At 28.2% G+C, this 20,197-nt stretch overlaps 1 protein-coding gene across 1 annotated transcript in view; it reads left to right on the plus strand.

Moving 5' to 3' along the window:
- LOC106643826 (queuosine 5'-phosphate N-glycosylase/hydrolase) overlaps positions 1-11,383 on the plus strand; it is a 180,863-nt gene extending 169,480 nt beyond the window's left edge. Inside the window, exon 7 of the mRNA XM_089589356.1 lies at positions 11,130-11,383. Within this exon, the coding sequence (XP_089445482.1) occupies positions 11,130-11,362 (233 nt within the window). The 3' untranslated portion in view covers positions 11,363-11,383. The remainder of the gene's footprint in view (positions 1-11,129) is intronic.
- The last annotated feature ends 8,814 nt before the right edge of the window (positions 11,384-20,197 follow it).

The following is a 20,197-nucleotide window of genomic DNA, read 5'->3' on the forward strand; positions in this document are numbered from 1 at the left end:
TTAAGTGAAAATAAGCTAAAAGATAAAATTTTATTCCATAAATTACTAATATTAATCCTAATTGTGACAGAGTAGAATATGCAATAATTTTTTTAAAATCATATTCAAAATTTGCTGATAAACCAGCTATTAGTATAGTAATTATTCCAGTAATTGTAATATAAAATAATAATATTCTATTTTTATATATTAAATTATAAAATCGAATTAAAATATAAATTCCTGCCGTTACTAAAGTAGATGAATGAACTAATGATGATACTGAAGTTGCAGCAGCTATAGCTGCTGGAAGTCAAGAAAAAAAAGGAAATTGAGCTCTTTTAGTAAAAGCTCTAATTATAACTAAAATTAATAATATTTTATTATTAAAATTTAAATTTATAAAATTTCAAGACCCCTAAATTATTATTAATCTAATAGATAGTATAATCATAATATCTCCAATTCAATTTATTAAAATTGTTAATATTCCAGAATTATAAGAATAAAAATTTTGATAATAAATTACTAAACAATAAGAAACAAACCCTAAACCGTCTCATCCTAAAATTAAAGAAATTATATTTGGTCTAATAATTATTAACAATATAGAAATAATAAAAAAAAATACAGTAAATAAAAAAATATAGTAATTCAATCTATATAAATTAGTATATTTATTGATAAAGAGTTTATAATTATTCAATATTATTTAATAAATAAGTTAAATTTTATAAATATAAATATGTGACCAAAAATAAATATTAAAAATCTTATTATTAAAAAATAAATTCCTCTTAAATAATATAAAATAATGTATTGAAATCAAATTTTGTAAGTTTGGTTCCACAAATTGATATTTTTAATTAAATTATTTAAATTAATAAAAAAAATTAGTTTTTAAAATTTATAAATTTGAAGGTAAATAATGAAAAATTAATATTAAATTTTCAACTATATTGTTAGAATTAAATTTTATTAATTTATTATTTCATATTCCATAAAAACAGTATGAAAATAAATAAATAATATAACATGCTCTAAAAAATATTCTTAAAATTTAAATTAATATAATTATTTTTCTCCATCTTATAATAATTATAACGATTATGATTTCTCTTAATAAATTTAAAGAAATTGGTGAAGCTATATTATTTATACATAATAAAAATCAAAATATTATTAATGATGGTTATAAAATACACTATTCCCTTATTTATTATTATATTTCGACTTTTAGATCGTAAATAAAAATAATTAACTAAAACAAATATTCTTGATGAACATAACCCATGAGCAATTATTATTATTAATCCACCATAGTATCCTCAAATTTTTATTGAAAATAACCCAATTGATATTATTCTTATATGAACGACAGATAAATAAGCAACAATAATTTTTATATTATAATGTCGAAGACATAAGAATCTTAAAAATATTATTCCAAAAAATCTTTAAATTATAATTAAATCATTAAAAATTAAAAAATTAATATTGATTATTACAATTATTCGAAACAATCCGTATCCTCCTAATTTTAATATAATTCCTGCTAAAATTATTGAACCAATAACAGGAGCTCCTCCATGAGCTTTAGGTAATAAATTATGGAATAAAAATATAGGTAATTTTACTAACAATGCTCTAAATATTAAAAAATAAAAAATAACTATTCATAATTTGTTAATTAAAATAATTTCTGAAAATATAAAAAATCTTATTGAATTAAATATTTTAAAAAAAATTAATAATAAAATTAACAAAGGAAGAGAAAAAAATAATGTATAAAATAATATGTATAAAGATGCTTTAAGTCGTTGGGGTTGGTATCCCCAACCTATAATTAATAAAAAAGTAAGAATAAGACTAAATTCAAATATAAAATAAAATATAAATAAATTAATAAACATAAATCTTATTAATAAAACTAATATTAAAATAATTAACAAAAATAAACAAATTAATATATATTGAAATTTTTTTTTCTTACTATAATTACTAATCTAAATAATAATAAAGTTAATATAATTACAATAAATCTAATTTTATCAATTATAAAATTGAAATAAATTATTATAAATTAATTATTATAATTAAATAATAAGACATTAATAAATAACAATATAAAAATTGAAATTCTTAAAAATAAATATATATCAATATAAAAAAATTATAAGTTAAAATTAATATAATTAAATAAATTAGAAAATTTTATCATAAATTTATTCATAAAAATTTAAATACGTCTCTTCCTTTATTTCGAATTAATAATAATAATAAAGTCAAACCTAAAACTCTTTTACAAACAACAAAAATTAAATAAAATAATATTAAATTTAAAAGATTTATTGTATTTACTCTTAATATTAAAGATTTTAATAATCTTAATATTAAAAATTCTAACCTTATTAGATTTAATATTAAGTTTTTATATAGGCAAGAATATAGAAACAATGAAATAATAAATATGAAAATATATAAATAATAATTTTAAAAAATAATTCAAAAAAAATAAATGTATTATTAATCTCCAAAATTATTATTTTATGATTAAACTATTTTTGAATAATTATTAATTTAAATAAAATATTAATTTTGTAAATCAAATTTATAAATTTCAATTTTATATAATTGAATAACAATAAAATTTTTAGTCGATATATTTATAATAAATTTATTTTTATTACCTTTGATTTTATTAATTATTAACTCTTTACCTTCTTATTTTCAAATATTTTATCCTATAATCTTAGGGTCAATTTTTTTATTATACAATATAATATGTTCATTAAATTTATCAATTTTTAATAAAAATAATTGATGATCATACATTAGATTTTTAATTATTGTAGGGGGAATAATAATTTTATTTTTATATTTTATTAGATTTATTAATAATATAATTACTTCAAAAAAAAAAACGTTTTTTAAAAATTTTATTATTAAATTAATAATTATGTTTTTATTTTTCATTATTATAATTTTAAATGTTAATAAATTTTTAATTTGGTACAATAATTTTAACGAAATTTTTAGGGTATTTATATTAAATAAATTAAATTTAATTGATATAAATTCAATATTATATATATATATATATATATATATATAAATTTAAATTTATTAATTTCTATTATTTACATTTTAATTGCTTTAAGATTAATTGTAAAATTAATTATTCTAAACAAATTTACTTTACGTAAAATAAATTAAATGAAAAAATCAATTTTAAAATCAAATGAATTATAAGGAATTATTAATTCAATGATTGTAATTTTACCTACTCCTTTAAATATTTCTATTATATGAAATTTTGGTTCATTATTAGGAATTTGCCTAATCATTCAATTAATCACAGGATTATTACTATCTTTTCATTATTGCCCTAATATTGATTTAGCATTTAATAGAATTATTCATATTATACAAGATGTAAATTATGGATGATTTTTTCGATTATGCCATATAAATGGAGCTTCTATATTTTTTATTTGTTTAATTATTAATATTGGACGTGGGATTTATTATAATTCATTTTCTTTCTATAAAACTTGAAACTCAGAAATTTTCATTTTTTTAATTACTATAATAACAGCTTTTTTAGGTTTTGTACTACCATGAGGACAAATATCTTTTTGAGGTGCAACAGTAATTACAAATTTACTTTCAGCTATTCCTTACATTAGAAATTCTTTAGTTTTATGATTATGAGGAGGGTTTTCTATTAATAATGCTACATTAAATCGATTTTATTCGTTTTATTTTATTATACCATTTGTAGTATTAGCTTTAGTTATTCTCCATTTAATATTTCTCCATGAAACTGGTTTTTCTAATCCTTTAGGATTAAATAGAAATTTTCATAAAATTCCTTTCAATCCTTATTTTTCAGTTAAAGATATTTTAGGATTTATTTTATTTTTTATTATTTTTTTACTTATTTGTTTATCAATACCTTATGGATTATCAGATCCCGAAAATTACAATAAAGCTAACCCTATAATTACCCCCATTCATATTCAACCTGAATGATATTTTTTATTTGCTTATGCAATTCTTCGTTCTATTCCTAATGAATTAGGAGGAGTTATTGCTTTATTATCATTAATTTTAATTTTGTTAATTATATTATTTAATTTTAAATATAAAACAAAATCATTTAAATTTTATTTTTTTAATCAAATTTTATTTTGAAATTTTGTTGGATTATTTATTATTTTAACTTAAATTAGAGCCCGTCCAGTTAAAAATCTCTATATTTTTATTGGACAAATTTCATCAATTTTTTATTTTTTATATTTTTTTACATATTTTTATATTTCTAAAAAATCTGATTTATATTTAAATAAATAATTATTTAGTTTTTTAAACTATATGTTTTGAATACATATGTAAGAAATTAATTTTTCTAATAATTTAAAATTTTAATTAATGAAATAAATAATAAATAATTTAATCTTACAGGTAAATAACTTATTCAAGTTAAATATGTTAAATTATCATATCAAAATCGAGGAAATGTTCCTCGAATTCAAATTACTAAAAATAAGATTACTGAATAAATTAAATAAAATTTTATTTTAAATAAATTTCCTCCTATAAATACAAATATAAATAAAATTATTATAAATATAATTATTCTGTATTCTGCAATAAAAATTAATGCAAATCTTCCTCTTATATATTCAATATTAAATCCTGATACTAATTCTGATTCTCCCTCAGAAAAATCAAAAGGTGTTCGATTTTTTTTTGCTAATAATCTAACAAAAAAAATTAATATTAATGGAAAATTGAAAAAAAAAAATCAAGAATATTTTTGTAAATTTATTAAATTATTTAATTAAATTATTTCCCTTAATGATAAAGTTAATAAAATTATTAAAATTATTCTTACTTCATAAGAAATAGTTTAAGCAATTCTTCGCAACCCTCCTAACAATGAATAAATTCTATTGGATGATCATCCTCCAATTATTAAAGGATAAACTCTTAAACATATAAAACATAAAATTAATATTAAATTTATTTCACTTAATATTATTATATTTAAATAAGGAATTAAATTTCATAAAACTAATATTAAAAATATACTTAATAAAGGACTGATTAAATAAAATAAATAATTAGATTTAAAAATTAACGAGATTTCTTTATTAAATAATTTAATTGCATCACTAAAAGGTTGAAATCACCCTATTTTTCCAACTTTATTTGGACCCTTTCGAATTTGAATATACCCTAAAACTCTACGTTCTAATAATGTTATAAAAGCTACTCTAATTAAAACTATTAAAATTATATTTAATCTTCTAATAAAAAATGTAAAGATATATATATGTAATGATTATTCAAAAAAAATTTTATTAATAAATTCTAAATTTATCACACTTATCTGTCAAAATTATTATTTTTATTTTTAAATAAATTAATAATTAAAACAATAAAGTCCTTTCGTACAAATATTTTTCAAAATTATAAAGATAGAATCCAATCTGGCTCACACCAATTTAAACTCAAATCATGTAAGATTTTAAAAGTCGAACAGACATAATTTATTAATTTCTTCATTAATAATTTATCTTAATTCAACATCGAGGTCGCAATCTTTTTTACCAATATAAACTTATATAAAAATAACGCTGTTATCCCCAAGGTAATTTATTTTAAATATTATAATCAAATTTTTAAATATAATTTATTTATAATAAATTAATAAGGAATTCATTTAAATTTTTTTATATCCCCAAAATAATATTTTGAATTTATAAAAATTTTTATTTATTGATTATACATTAATAATATAAAATTCTATGGGGTTTTCTCGTCTTTTATAAATATTAAAGATTTTTGACTGAAATATAAAATTTAATTATTTAACTTTATAAAGTTTTTATTTCATTTATTCTTTCATTTTAGACTTTATTAAAAAGCCAAGTGATTATGCTACCTTAGTACAAAAATGCAGCTATTTAAAAAAATTTTCATGGAGCAGAAATTATTTATTATTTTTAATACAATAAACTATGTTTTTATTAAACAGATGAATAATAATTGTTGCCGAATTCATTAAATTAATTTTTAAATTTAAAAATTTGATAATTTGATTTTTACTAATTTAATCATTATTAATTTAATTTTTTTTATTAAATTAAATAATTTTATAGATATTAAAATATAATTTAAATAATTTTAATGTAATTAATTTATTAATATGAATTATAAAAAAATAGCAATTTTTAATTTTATTTTTAAAATCATTTTTTTTATAATTATTAAAATAATTTTTAAGCTTATCCCTAAGTTTTTTTTTTTAAATATATTTAAATTTTTTAATTAATTTAAATAATAATTTGAAACTAAATTAAATTTGATTATAAAATAATTAGATATTAATAATTATGAAAAACATGATTTTAATAAAAATATTTAAAATATTAATTTTCAATAATTTTTATATTTATTTAATTCAATTATTCTCAAAAAAATAAAATTAATTATACAATTTTAATTAACCCTAATACAAATTGTAAAAAATAATAAATTTATAATTTATTTAATTAAATTTTTTTTTTTCTCAATACTTAAAATATGAAATTATTTAATTTTTTAAAAATAAATGACCTACACATTTATCATTGATTTAAAAAAAAATTAAAATTTAAAATCTTTAAAATTTATTTAATTTATTATTTTAAAATAATATATTAAAATAATTTTTATTAGCAAAATAAATGTTATAAATTTAACTATATTTCTATTACTAAATACACTTTCCAGTATATTTACTTTGTTTCGACTTATTCTAAATAATTTTTAAAAGTGACGGGCAATTTGTACATATTTTTAATTAAATTCAAAAAAAATAATTTTTTTTTTTACTTTCAAATCCAATATTAAAATAATTATTTTAATAATTTAAATAAATTAAATTTGTTGTATTTCATTTATATTCTTATATATGATTACATACTGATTTGTAATTTTATTTTATAAATATTTTAATTATTGAATTTTTAAAAAATAAATTTATTACAAACATACATAAATTTTATAATATAAGTTTATTTTATCGTGGAATATCAAATTAGATAACAAAATCCCCTAATAAATTAAAATACCGTCATAATTTTAATTTTAATTTTTTAAAAATTAATAATTTATATAATTGTTTTTAAATAAAATAGTAGGGTATCTAATCCTAGTTTTATTATATTTTTATAATTATCTTTATTTAATTTATTAAAAATAATTTTTAATAAAAATTTAAAATTTTATCTTAAAATTTTTATTTAAATTATTTATATTAATTATTATTCATAAATTTATTCATATAAATTTATTTATTTATATGCTTTGTATAACCGCAAATGCTGGCACAAAGTAATTTCATATTAATTTTATATCTATTTATTAACTTATTAATAAATAATAATTCTATATATTAAGTTTAATATAAATTATTTAAATTTACTTATATCATTAAATTTTATATATACAAATTGAAAACGAAAAATTTTTAACTAAATTAAAATTTATAAAATTTAATTTTAATAATTTTCTTTTTTATGTAAAAAAAAAATTTTCAATCAACTAAAATTTTCATTTTAAGAAAAAAAAATATATTTATTTTTAAATTATGAATTTAAGGACTTAAAATTAGTCTATTTCTTAAAATTTTATTATTTAACTAATTAAAAATTCAATAAAATAATATTTTTTAGATAGAATTCTGCCCCAACGGTACCTACCTTAGAATATTTTATACGGGTACATTGATTACATACCTTGTAAGAGGAATGATCAATATTTTGCAGTATACTCTTAAAAATTTTTTCGTTTAATAATATTTTTTAGATAGAATCCTGCCCCAACGGTACCTACCTTAGAATATTTTATACGGGTACATTGATTACATACCTTGTAAGAGGAATGATCAATATTTTGCAGTATACTCTTCAAAATTTCTTCGTTTAATGATATTTTTTAGATAGAATCCTGCCCCAACGGTACCTACCTTAGAATATTTTATACGGGTACATTGATTACATACCTTGTAAGAGGAATGATTAATATTTTGCAGTATACTCTTTAAAATTTCTTCGATTAATAATATTTTTTAGATAGAATCCTGCCCCAACGGTACCTACCTTAGAATATTTCATACGGGTACATTAATTACATACCTTGTAAGAGGAATGATCAATATTTTGCAGTATACACTTCAAAATTTCTTCGTTTAATAATATTTTTTAGATAGAATCCTGCCCCAATGGTACCTACCTTAGAATATTTTATACGGGTACATTGATGATAATATCATATTAAAAATATTTATAATTTATTATTCATTTATTTATTTAATAAATTTATTTATAAATTTAAAAATATTTATATAATATAATAATAAATATTTATTTAAAAAAAAATATATAGTTAATAAATTTAATTTAAATAATATTATTATTTTTATGAATTTATTAAATATTATTAATTCAATTTTTAAAATGAAATTTTATTAATTTTAACTGTTTTAGTTAAATTACTATTAATTTTTTTTTTTTTTAAATCTGAATTCATGTTTTTACGTTAAATAGTATATATATATATATATATATAAATACATATAAATTCATTAATTATAAAATATTTATCTATTGAGAACACATATATATTTAAAAATAAATTATTTAAAAATTTAATGTAATAATAATTAAATATCCATTTGTTTAAAAAAAAAATATATTAATATAAAAAATTTATAAAATATAAAAATCTTAAATTTTATATATTATTATTTTTTATATTTTAATTATTTAATTAATATTAATAAATTTATTTAATATAATAATAATAATAATAATATTATTATTAATATATCCCTTCCCTCTCATCTTTTTTTTGTGTTTGCAAAGTAACTTTAAAAAATAAACTGTAAACAAAAATGCTGCATCACAAGTATGAACGTGAAGAACTATCCATATGAAAAATAAGCAGGGAATTTACGGCTAGGTTACTGTCTTCGTGTATGACAACTGCAGCAATTAAGTAGAACCTCATTAAATTTTCCTTTTAACGAATACAAAAAGTCATGGTAGGTTTAATGTTTTTAATCAAAATATATAAAAAATTTTAGATACTTTTGTAGAGTGGCAATAAACTGTATTTTTCTTATTGAATCGTCACTCTTGTAAAGATGTGAAATCACTATACGTAGAAAGAGTAAGTTTTTTTACGCATCATGCCATCATACTATGTATATGGTACTCGTAGTATCTAAAGTAATCCAACATGAATAAAATCGAACTGAATACTTTTTATTTTTGCATAGTACTATATCTCAACCTCACATCAAATACAATAATGGTATGTTAAGTTCACAAGTATATGAACATAATTATTAGGGTAGTACTGTTAAAGAATAAAAATTATTTTCCTCTCTCCACGTCTCTCATTGTAATAAACTTATTTGGTTCGATATTGATTCCTCAAAGTATTATTTCTGTACCTCTTCTTGTTATTTTATGTTAACATAAAGATAAAAATAGGTGTGATGATTAAATCTTTTGTTGCGAAACTTTTATAAGTGCTTTAAACAGTAATAATAAATTTGATATTGATGTAATAATTATATTACCTGCAGCAATGGCGTTTAACGCGAATCGCGATAGAGAGCACATTGTTGCTTCCGAGAGTTTTTAAGTGAAGAGTAGTGGAGTAACATAATAAATCAAAAAGAGATAAGAATGAAGATCTAAATAAAAGCGTAAATTAAGAACAGAATCGCTCCCTACCCTAATTAAATTTATATTTCCTAGACTATATTTATAACATAAATCTATCAATTTTTTGCTTTTACAAATTTAGTATTTCATCTTCTCTTACATTATATTTTCTCTCTAGTTTAATTTTCACTTGTACTGTGTGAATTGCCTATCCTTTCATTGAAATCTCCCTCAATAAAAATTTGTTCTTGTGTGATATTTACAAGAATTTTTTCCAACTTTTCTATTACATGTTTGACTCCTGTATTAATTTATAAAATTATTTCCATTTTATTATTTTTTGATTCCACAATAATACTTCCATTAGCCTTGCTCTTGATATTGCTGCGTTACAAAACCAATTATATTTACTTATTAATTAATTTATTACAAGTGTTCTCTTATTCTTCTGTAGCCAAGTTCTTATAACATGATGATAGGTTCCCAAGTTAAAGCCTATGTAATGAACTTATAATTATTTTATCTTTCATTAGACTTATCCTTAGTAACTAACAATAATATTTTATAAAGTTCAGATTTGAGACCATAATAACGTTTAATGAGTGGTTATTATTAGTTATTACTTTTTTCGTCATAAATATCATTAGAAATAAAAACATTGAAAAAAGTAGTCACTAGAAACAACTTTTATAGTATTTTTTACCATCTAATGAGGAATGTATGATATGAAAGCTCAGAAGGCGCTAGGACCACTCGGTCCTGATTTATAGATGCATTAGAGCATCCGTGTGAATGTCTCATACTATATATACTATATGTCGATAATGTGGATCGTTGAACAGTAATACACACTCACATGAATACTCTAATACATCCATAAATCAGATAAATCAGGACCTATGGCTATTAAGTGATGCCATGGAAAGAGAGAAAAGATTGTTTGATGCTTCGTCCTGGGAGCACACCAGGACTCATCAGTAAGGCTGATGACGTGCTCCCTGCTTTGGATACCTATATCGGTGGGGGTACTCTAGCTCATCTTTAACACCCTTATATACTAACGAACATGAAATCCGGACACTTGCGAGAAAGTTAATATTAACGGTTAGACACCTAGTGGATGGTTGGGGAAGGACGGAGAGCAGAAGTGTACATGTGTGTATAGGTCCCCACAGAATGAATGGCCCTGGCGCCCTCTGGATTTAGCTGTCACCATACATTCCTCATTCCTGACTTTTAAGATTTATCAGAAACTAATAGCTATTAATAATTGTAATAGTGTTCACCACTAATACGTATCTGGTTACAACGATTACAAAGGCCCGCCTTGTGAATGATTGAATTTGCATAAATATTTAATATACATTACGAGTAATTAAATTCCATCGAGTTGTATTATACCTTTCTTTTGTGTTTCTCTAGATGAAACGTTGGAGCCTGGTAGTGTTGAAGAAGTAGAAATACGAGGTTGCTCTATCGAAGCAGTCGACAGAGTCGTCAAAGCAATACTTAACTCGAATAAAATGAAGGATAAATTTGATTTGATGAATTTTAATGCAGTTACGCTGGATCATTTCCTTTGGGATTACCGAAGAAAAAATGCTGAAGAGCTGAAATCAATTCCTTACCATAAAACTAGAACGATATTTTATTAAAAATAAAAATTTATTTTGCATGTCCTCATTTGGAGCTATAAAATATGAGTGGTGCATTGAATAAAATAACGTATTGTATGGAATAATTTTTTTGTTTATTTTTTACGTAAAACACCTTCTAAATATATGTGCTCTGGCAAAAACTTTAAAAAATATATAAAAATATACAAAATATATAAAAGTTACATAATTCAAGCTAAATGCGCTAAATGCTTAATCATTATTTCGCATATCTCTATGCGTATTTATTTAGTAAATATCACTCTACTACACAGTTTGACCTCGGTTTTGACACATGAAAACGGTTTTTTAATAATGAGAGTCTTAAAAAGTGCCAGGTACATTGATATGAATACTCTATTTATTTGAATCAAAAAAATTTTTGGGATTTTTTTTTGTAAACATTTTATATTAATATTTATTATAACTTGTATCGAGAATATTTGATGTACACCAATGGTTCTGAGAGTATGTATCTTTGTATTTAAAAACTTACTTTTTTCCGAAACTCATCACGCTTCGTTAACGCTTTGTTCTTTTTTAAGCAAGCTGTAACTTGTTTTGCATTTACTACCTTAAATCCGTACATGAACTTGTAAAAAATTGGACGTGTACAATGTGCTGAAAAATCACTTGTACCTATGTATACCTGAGAGATTTACATGATATACTTTTTGCCACTGACGTTAAAAACAAAAAATTATACGGTATCATTTTAATAATTGACAGATTCAATGTGTGAAAAATTAGTTGATAAAAATCAATGCTGACCATATCTTTTTAGAAGGGAGCGAAATTTCAATAGAGAACTTGGCTACAGATTTTTCAAATCCAAATATATATTATACTTATTTTCCTGACCAGTGCGACTTTTTCGAGCAAGTACCTCTGTGGATTTTCACACGTGCTGTTTCACTGCACGATTCTCCTCATGAAGGGTGAAGGGAGTATAGGCAACCCTCTTGCAGTAAAATTGCTTAATTATCTATAATTCCCCTCTTGGTAATAGGAGGGCTCCCATCCCCTTTCGTCGTCCCTTTCTAAAGTGTCAAGTACCTCCCAGTGGCTTAAGTGGTAGAGCGCTTGTCTTCCATCTGGAAGGCTCGGGTGCGAAACCCCGCTCCGTCACTTTATCGCGGGTACTTACCTCCTCTGTCCCTCTGTGCATGCATGCATGCATGGTTTCTTCCACATGTCCCAAACGATGTGGAGCTCCTCGTCAGTATGGTGTAATGCTACTGTGCCATCTGAGAGTAAGGGAAACGGTGCCTGATGGCTTTACGGTGTAGTGCATATACCGAGCCGTCGCGTCGGAGCAGTAGGAATCAACGGTGGCTCAAATTATTAGTTCTCGAGTATACTGATTGAAAAATACAAATAAACAGATTTGATATGGCATACCATTGTCATAGTAAGTGACACAAGGCCAACCACAAAGGGCGCAAAGACAAAAAGACCTCTATAATTTTTTTTTAAATTATAGTGCTCTACGTCCGGCTCCTTTAATAAGGGCACTACTATGGGCACTTAGCACTTGGGAGAAGGAAGGGAAGAGGGATGGGTGGCCTCCCATTAAAGGAGGGGGTAGGGGGAAATTAGGCAATTATGCTGCGAGGAGGTCGCCTAAACCCTCCTCGAGGAGCATTGCGTGGTGAAAAAGCACATGTGAAAAATCACAGAGGTACTTGCCCGAAAAAGTCACACTGGCCGGGAATCGAACCGTGGTCTCCCGCATCCCAACCCACTTGCTGGGACGTGCATGATGGACACTTTTCCCAGCGGAAGCGGAACGCGTGGAATGGTGATGTGAAGGGAGAACTCTTTTCTCTTTCCGCTGTGACGTTCCGCTAATGACAATTTTCGCCCTATGTAACCGCCGCCTAAATATCGAGATTCGAGATACAAATAACGAATACGAAATAAGTACGAATTTATTTTGTCAGCATAGCCGTGTCCACCGCGCGAGACCGCTTCTTTACTATTATGTGCTAGGGTACAGGAAATTAGGTAAAAGGAAAAATACACTATCGGTTATATTTATAGAGTTAAACTGAATGTATTGTTGTACAGCCTTGCTGTCCTCTTCATACAAAAACCCTTACCGTCGTTTATATCTGTCGTCTGTACAGGCTGGTAGCTTGTACTCAATTAACCTGAAATAACTTTTAGACCGATGCGCAGCAGCGCAGCATCGGTCATATACTTAAGTACTACTAGAATTATATAGATGGCGCTCTGTGTAAACTTTACATACAATACTCCCTTCAGTTTCACAGAACGCCAATATTAAATTGTTTATGACTGATTGTCTTGCAAAGTAAACTGACGGTCTTCCTCTCGCTGTCTTCTGAAGCTCCCTTTACTGATTGTTGCCTTTCTTTTCGTTTGCGTTTCCACCTTGTCCTTTGGCTTTACTTTCATTCTTATGACCTTTGTCATTGTCTCTTTTCTGTCTTTTATTTTGGGTATTTTGTTCACTGTTATGCTCTCTTTTTCCCCTTTTAGACGTAGAGTTCTTCGATCCCCGACCGTCTTTATTTTCCGTCTTTTAAAATCCCAATTAACATTTTTCATCTCACCTGATGAGGCGCCCCTGCAGGTTCTTTTGTGCTCCATAAGGTTCCTTTGGAGCCTTCCGCAGGAGTAGCACTTTCTCAACCCTGCGTCGACCAGGCAGTTGTAGGAGTGGTGCCCGAAGTCGTCACATCGATAGCACCGGGTATTGTCGTGCGTTGAATTCGGCTGGTGCACCCGCAGCGCCGTTGTTAAGGCAATTCCTCCTGTTGCTCCGGCTCTCTGTCGTCTCGACTCAGTCTTTAAAAAGAAAGATTTTAAGCGGTCATAGGTCATTCTCTTTCCTTGCGCATTTCCGATCATGGCGTCAAGGGTTTCAATCTGTGATACGTTGTTAACGACGGCATTATAGAATGCGTCACGTATCTCTTCTTCGGACAAGGATTGTTTCCCTTGTAAATTTTCGTAGCTTCTGAGGAGCTCTTCAAATTCAACAATGAAGTCCGACCCTGTCATTTTATTGGGGAAATACCGAAAGATGTACAGTTTTCGTCTGATCTCGTTAGACGACAAGTTAGTCTCATTTCTTTTAATTTCTTTCAATTTATTCAACAGTTCTTTAGGGTTGAAATAATGAGCAGTCTTTAAGTGATATAAATCATTAATGTGATTAATTATTATATGTCTACTCTTTCTTTGTGATCATCTAATTCTTTGGGTGACCAAAAGGTGAGAAATTCAATAGTGTCATCTAATACATGCAGCAGTCTTTTAATTTTTAACTCTGAAAATAATTTATCAAGAAATAATTTTATCTTCGTTTCAGGGGTAAATTTATAATCGTAACGAGGTGAGTCCTTGTTCAACAATTCGAGTTGAAACCTTTCACTCCGATCAAGATCAGTCGTTCTGTCATGCAATGTAGGGTTAAAGACCTTTTCCGAAAGAGGATCAATTCTATGCTCGTGGTTTTGTTTCGACGAGAATAGAGCCGTTGAGTTTAAGGCATCTGATTGACTTACCTCTTGTGCTGTCATGAAGTTTTCCAGTCGTTCGGTCAGTCTGGAGATAGCCGACACTGCCTCTTCTACACCCCTCAGCCGATCTGCTGTCTCTGTCGTGGTCCTCAGTGTACTCTGATGCTCCGCCCTCTGTCGTTCCTCCAGCCAATCTATTTGGCGTCGGAAGGTCGCCCTTTCCTCTGCAGCCGTTCTCCATGTAACTAGAAATTCATATTGATCAGTCGTCTGTCTTGAGTAGTTATTAATGACTTGTGTTTAAGTGATAAGTCTGTCCTTTTCCCTGTCGTATTTAAAAGCAACCTTTTGGTTTTTTACAATCTTCAACTGTTTTGGAAAATCTGATTTCACTGATTTCTCTTTTGGTGTTCTGTCGTTGTATTTACCGAAATGCATTTCGTCATCAAACTCATCGTCTGTCTTTTTATCAGTCAGAAAATCAGTCCTTTTCAATTCCGTCGTTTTAAATGTTGCTCTCTTTAAATACCCGGGCGAGAAATCAAGCGCGTCCATGCCTTTTGGAGTTCTCAGACTTTCAGTGTTTTTCGCAGACAGAAATACAACACCTCCAGAATTTTTGATCGCACGTGATATTTTGTCAAACTCTGATGGCTCAAAGTTATTCTTTGAGATGGCCGCGATCGACTCTTTCTTATTTGCATATATAATCAATCTGTCGTCTATCCTCACGGATAAGTCCCTCACGAGATCTTCTCTACAAATGTCCACCCCCAGTTGGAAGAGTCGCATATATGCGTCGATTACTTCCTCATCTAAAATAAAACCGTCGTTACATGTGTATCCCCGTCTTTGCGCACACAATCTATGTAACCATTACGCGCGCAACCAGTCGCCAGGCCAGGCCGCTCTCCCCTCCCCTCCTGGCACGCACAGGGAAACGTAGAACATACACGTTTCGGCGTGCCGGGATAAAGTTAAGGAGAGATGAGATGGCGTCTTGGCTGCCCATGCGTGCACGCACACATGCGGACACAGCACATGCGCGTGCATTCCAGGACTGTAGAGAGCGGAAGCGGGCCGATCGCCATGATTGCGCCGCGGTGATGGCGTCCCGGCACGCGGGTGAGGCCAGGCGTCCCCGTCACCAAACCGGCGCCCCGGCCACCCGCGACAGCAACCATGGCACAACATCGCCAAACCGTCCCCACGCCCGCTCACCTCCTCTCCCGGGGTAAGTCCTAACCTGGAAGTTCCTGGACGACAGAGGCCACATGCGACCACACAAACACATCCGCCGCCACTCGCAGTTACAGAGGGAAAAACGACTTACTGTTCACCTGGCACGCCACGTCTCTCGTTGGCCTTTCCTCCCTCTCGGTCGTCCGTCGTTCCTGCCTTTGCTCTGCCTGCTCCTCCTGGCCCTCCTCGGCCGCAGCTCCCGTCTCTGGTGGTACCACCTCACCGTCTTCTGTCGGGCCGTCGACCACAACCTCGGTCTCAGACTCGAGATTTTCGCTTTGCTCATTCGCACTCATGTTTAGCAAAGAATGAAAAAGAAAGGAGCTCACTATAACAAATAAAAGCCTTTCATTTCAGGGCTCACACAAAGAAGACGGAAGCACGAGATCCCCGGCATAAAACCACTCGCGAAGGAGAAAAGAAGACAGTCCCGCGCAGTGGAAGCGTGCTGGGCCCATAACCTGTCAGCATAGCCGTGTCCACTGCGCGAGACTGCTTCTTTATTATTATGTGCTAGGGTACAGGAAATTAGGTAAAAGGAAAAACACACTGTCGGTTATATTTATAAAGTTCAACTGAATTTATTGTTGTACAGCCTTGCTGTCCTCTTCATACAAAAACCCTTACCGTTGTTTATAGGTATCTGTCGTCTGTACAGGCTGGTAGCTTGTATCAATTAACCTGAACTAACTTGTAGACCGATGCGCAGCAGCGCTCAGCGTTGGGTTAGGCGGATTCAATATCGGAACTTTTTCCCTAGATCGTATATATAGCTATATGATCTAGGGAGAATGTTCCGTCGAGCAGACAGCACAGCAGTAAAGGGGCACTGCCAAAGACACGCGGAAATTCAAAATTGTAATATTAAAAACACAAGCGCCTATCACCTAATGACCCGGGGTGCTAACTGGCAACTCAGTTGAATGAATAATTATTCATAAACAACACAAGCGCCTATCACCTCATGACCCGGGGCGCTAACGGGCCACACTGTTAAATAAATACTTATTAATAACACAAGCACCTATCACCGTCAAGCACCTTTTTCCTGATGATCCAGGACACTTATTTGCAACACTATTGAATAATAAAAAGTTAATCGATAACACATGTAAACATATCACAATTTTGATTGCCTATCTAGTACGACAAAGGTCTTTTTAAATGGCGCTCTTGTAATTCCTTGATAATTTATTATTTAATAGTAGCCAGTAAGCGCCCCGGGTCATTGGGTGATAGGCGCTTGTGTTATGAATAATTATTTATTTAACAGAGTTGCCAGTAAGCGCTCCAAGTCACTGAGTGATAGGTGCTTGTGTTATTTTAATAATTATTCATTTAACAGAGTGGCCAGTAAGCGCCCCGGTTCATGAGGTGATAGGCGCTTGTGTTATTTTAATAATTATTTATTTAAAAGATTGGTCAGTAAGCACCCCGGGTCATTGGGTGGGGTAGGACGGAACATAGCTATATATATATACGATCTAGGGAAAAAGTTCCGGTAATTTGAATCCGCCTAAGGGTGCCTGTACATGGGCGTCTTAGGGTGCCTGTACATGGGCGTCTTACAGTCTTAAGACTGTAAGCCACACCTATGGCGGGTGATTCATTCAAACTGATGTTAACTGAATACCGATATAATTTGTTATAAACAAGGAAATAGACACTTTATTTATCATAAAACTATGTAACCTGATTACATTATAACGTTAGAACGTTTTTTAAGGCATCAATTGAAAAGTTTCTACAATTCATGTCAATACAATAATTTTGTCAACATAACCTCTCTTTTGAACGACTCAGCGTTAACAAAATTTTTTTTAGTTTTGGTGGCTAAATATCTTTCCAATATCATAATGCAATCACGTAACATAGTTTTGTTATGAACAGGATGCCTATTATCTTGTTTAAAACAAATTTTATCAATATTCAGTTAACGTCAGTTTGAATTGAATCACCCGCCATAAGGTTTGGCTTACAGTCTTAAGACATTAAGACGCCCATGTACAGGCACCCTTAATGTCTTAAGACTGTAAGCCACACCTATGGCGGGTGATTCATTCAAACTGATGTTAACTGAATACCGATATAAGTTGTTTTAAACAAGGAAATAGACACTTTATTCATCATAAAACTATGTAACCTGATTACATTATAACGTTAGAACGTTTTTTAAGGCATCAATTGAAAAGTTTCTACAATTCATGTTAATACAATAATTTTGTCAACATAACCTCTCTTTTGAACGACTCAGCGTTAACAAAATTTTTTTTAGTTTTGGTGGCTAAATATCTTTCCAATATCATAATGCAATCACGTAACATAGTTTTGTTATGAACAGGATGCCTATTATCTTGTTTAAAACAAATTATATCATTATTCAGTTAACGTCAGTTTGAATTGAATCACCCACCATAGGTTTGGCTTACAGTCTTAAGACATTAAGACGCCCATGTACAGGCACCCTAACCCAACGCTAGCAGCGCTGAGCCAGAGATTAGTAGGGAGATTGCTGACTGCCATGCTACGGAGTGTGCCCACTTTTTTCCAGTGGTTCGAGCGCCCCGCCGCGGCCAAGCGGCCGAACCAGGCGCACATTTTTTTTTTTATTTGAGAAGCACGGTAGGGGTATGAGAAGAGTGGATTCGCGTGGAAATGTCCATATAGGCGCACATTTTGGAGACGCGTGGAAGGGGTATACCAAATGTGCGCCTACGAGGAGAGGAGTGGAAATATCGGCAATATAGCTGTATATATCTGAACGCACAGCCAAAGCAAGCGACCACACGAGTTTTGCTTTTTTGAGAGTCTTTGGACTCTGCAACTGAGTACATGCTATGTATAATATGTATATATTTAACTGACTTGCTCTCGCTCTGGCTTCAATGTTATCCATAAATCTTATTTAATTAAATCGTGGAACTAAATGCTCATTAATTATATACACATAATTTTGATTTCAATACATTATGTTTTAACTCTCCCGTACTCTTAAAATTCCCAAATCCATTTATGTTTTCAAAAAATTAACCACTAATTTATTAATTTCACACATCCTAACTTCTGTAAACTGTAGGACAAGCTCCGGAGGATATCCATGAACATATGTGACTTCGAAAGAGTTACATTCCGTCCTTCGGATAGCTAAGATGGATAAGGTTTATGCCCCTATATAGATTTTTTTGCACTTAAGGGTTCAAATCCACTTTATGGTAGATATTTTTTTTAATTTTTTTTTATTCAATGTATCATTTTGTCTTCATTTCTTTTATTTATGTTTCGTTAAAATATATATATGTAGTCAACATTTTTTTTCGGATACATCAAAACAAATTAAATTAATATTGATACTTTGATACAAGGCAATTCTATAATTTTATAATACAAAAATAACTTTTAAGGATTTCAATATAATTTGTGTATTTTAAAACTTCTAAGCAATTGTGAACATCCTATTTGCGACAAAAAAAAGCCACCCGTTTACTGCTATTTATTTAATGTTGAAATTTTAATCAGTAAATGATTTTGATGAACACAATATAAAATAGTTTTGTAAATATTTTAAAATTGTTTGCAAATCTTTAATAAGGTGTGCTACTTTTATTTATTTTTAGACAGCCAGAAGAAGAATAATGAATGAAACAGTTCGATGAATAAGTAATGAAATTTATTCGGCAAGATTCTGAGACTAAACATTTTTTATAATACCGCAGTATTTTGTTAAAAACAAAAAAAAAAGTGAATTACCTTTAAGGGTGATGATTGTAATAAACATATTTTTAGGCTGTAGATTATAAAGGAACTTTAATCATTTATATTGAATGCAGGAAAAGCATCGTAATATTTTTAACAATGATACAATCGGGTGAGTGCAAGAAAGAGTCTTTTTAGAGTAAAAGTCAAGAAAGAGCCTTTTTAAATTTTCGGGCAGAATAAAGTCCTCTTAAACTAAAAGAAAAAGCCTTTTTATACAGAGGTACACTCGCACTGAGGTGTTGGCGTCGATTGGTATGATTGAGCCCAACGAATCATCGCTCAAGATTATTCTTCGACATTTTTGAGTTCTTATTTGCTCCTCACCCAGCTCTCGGTTGGTCTCGTA

This window comes from Copidosoma floridanum, unplaced genomic scaffold (assembly GCF_036245765.1).
Source record: "Copidosoma floridanum isolate Cflo_tuat_1 unplaced genomic scaffold, Cflo_Japanese_pri ptg000001l, whole genome shotgun sequence".
Classification (NCBI taxonomy): domain Eukaryota; kingdom Metazoa; phylum Arthropoda; class Insecta; order Hymenoptera; family Encyrtidae; genus Copidosoma; species Copidosoma floridanum.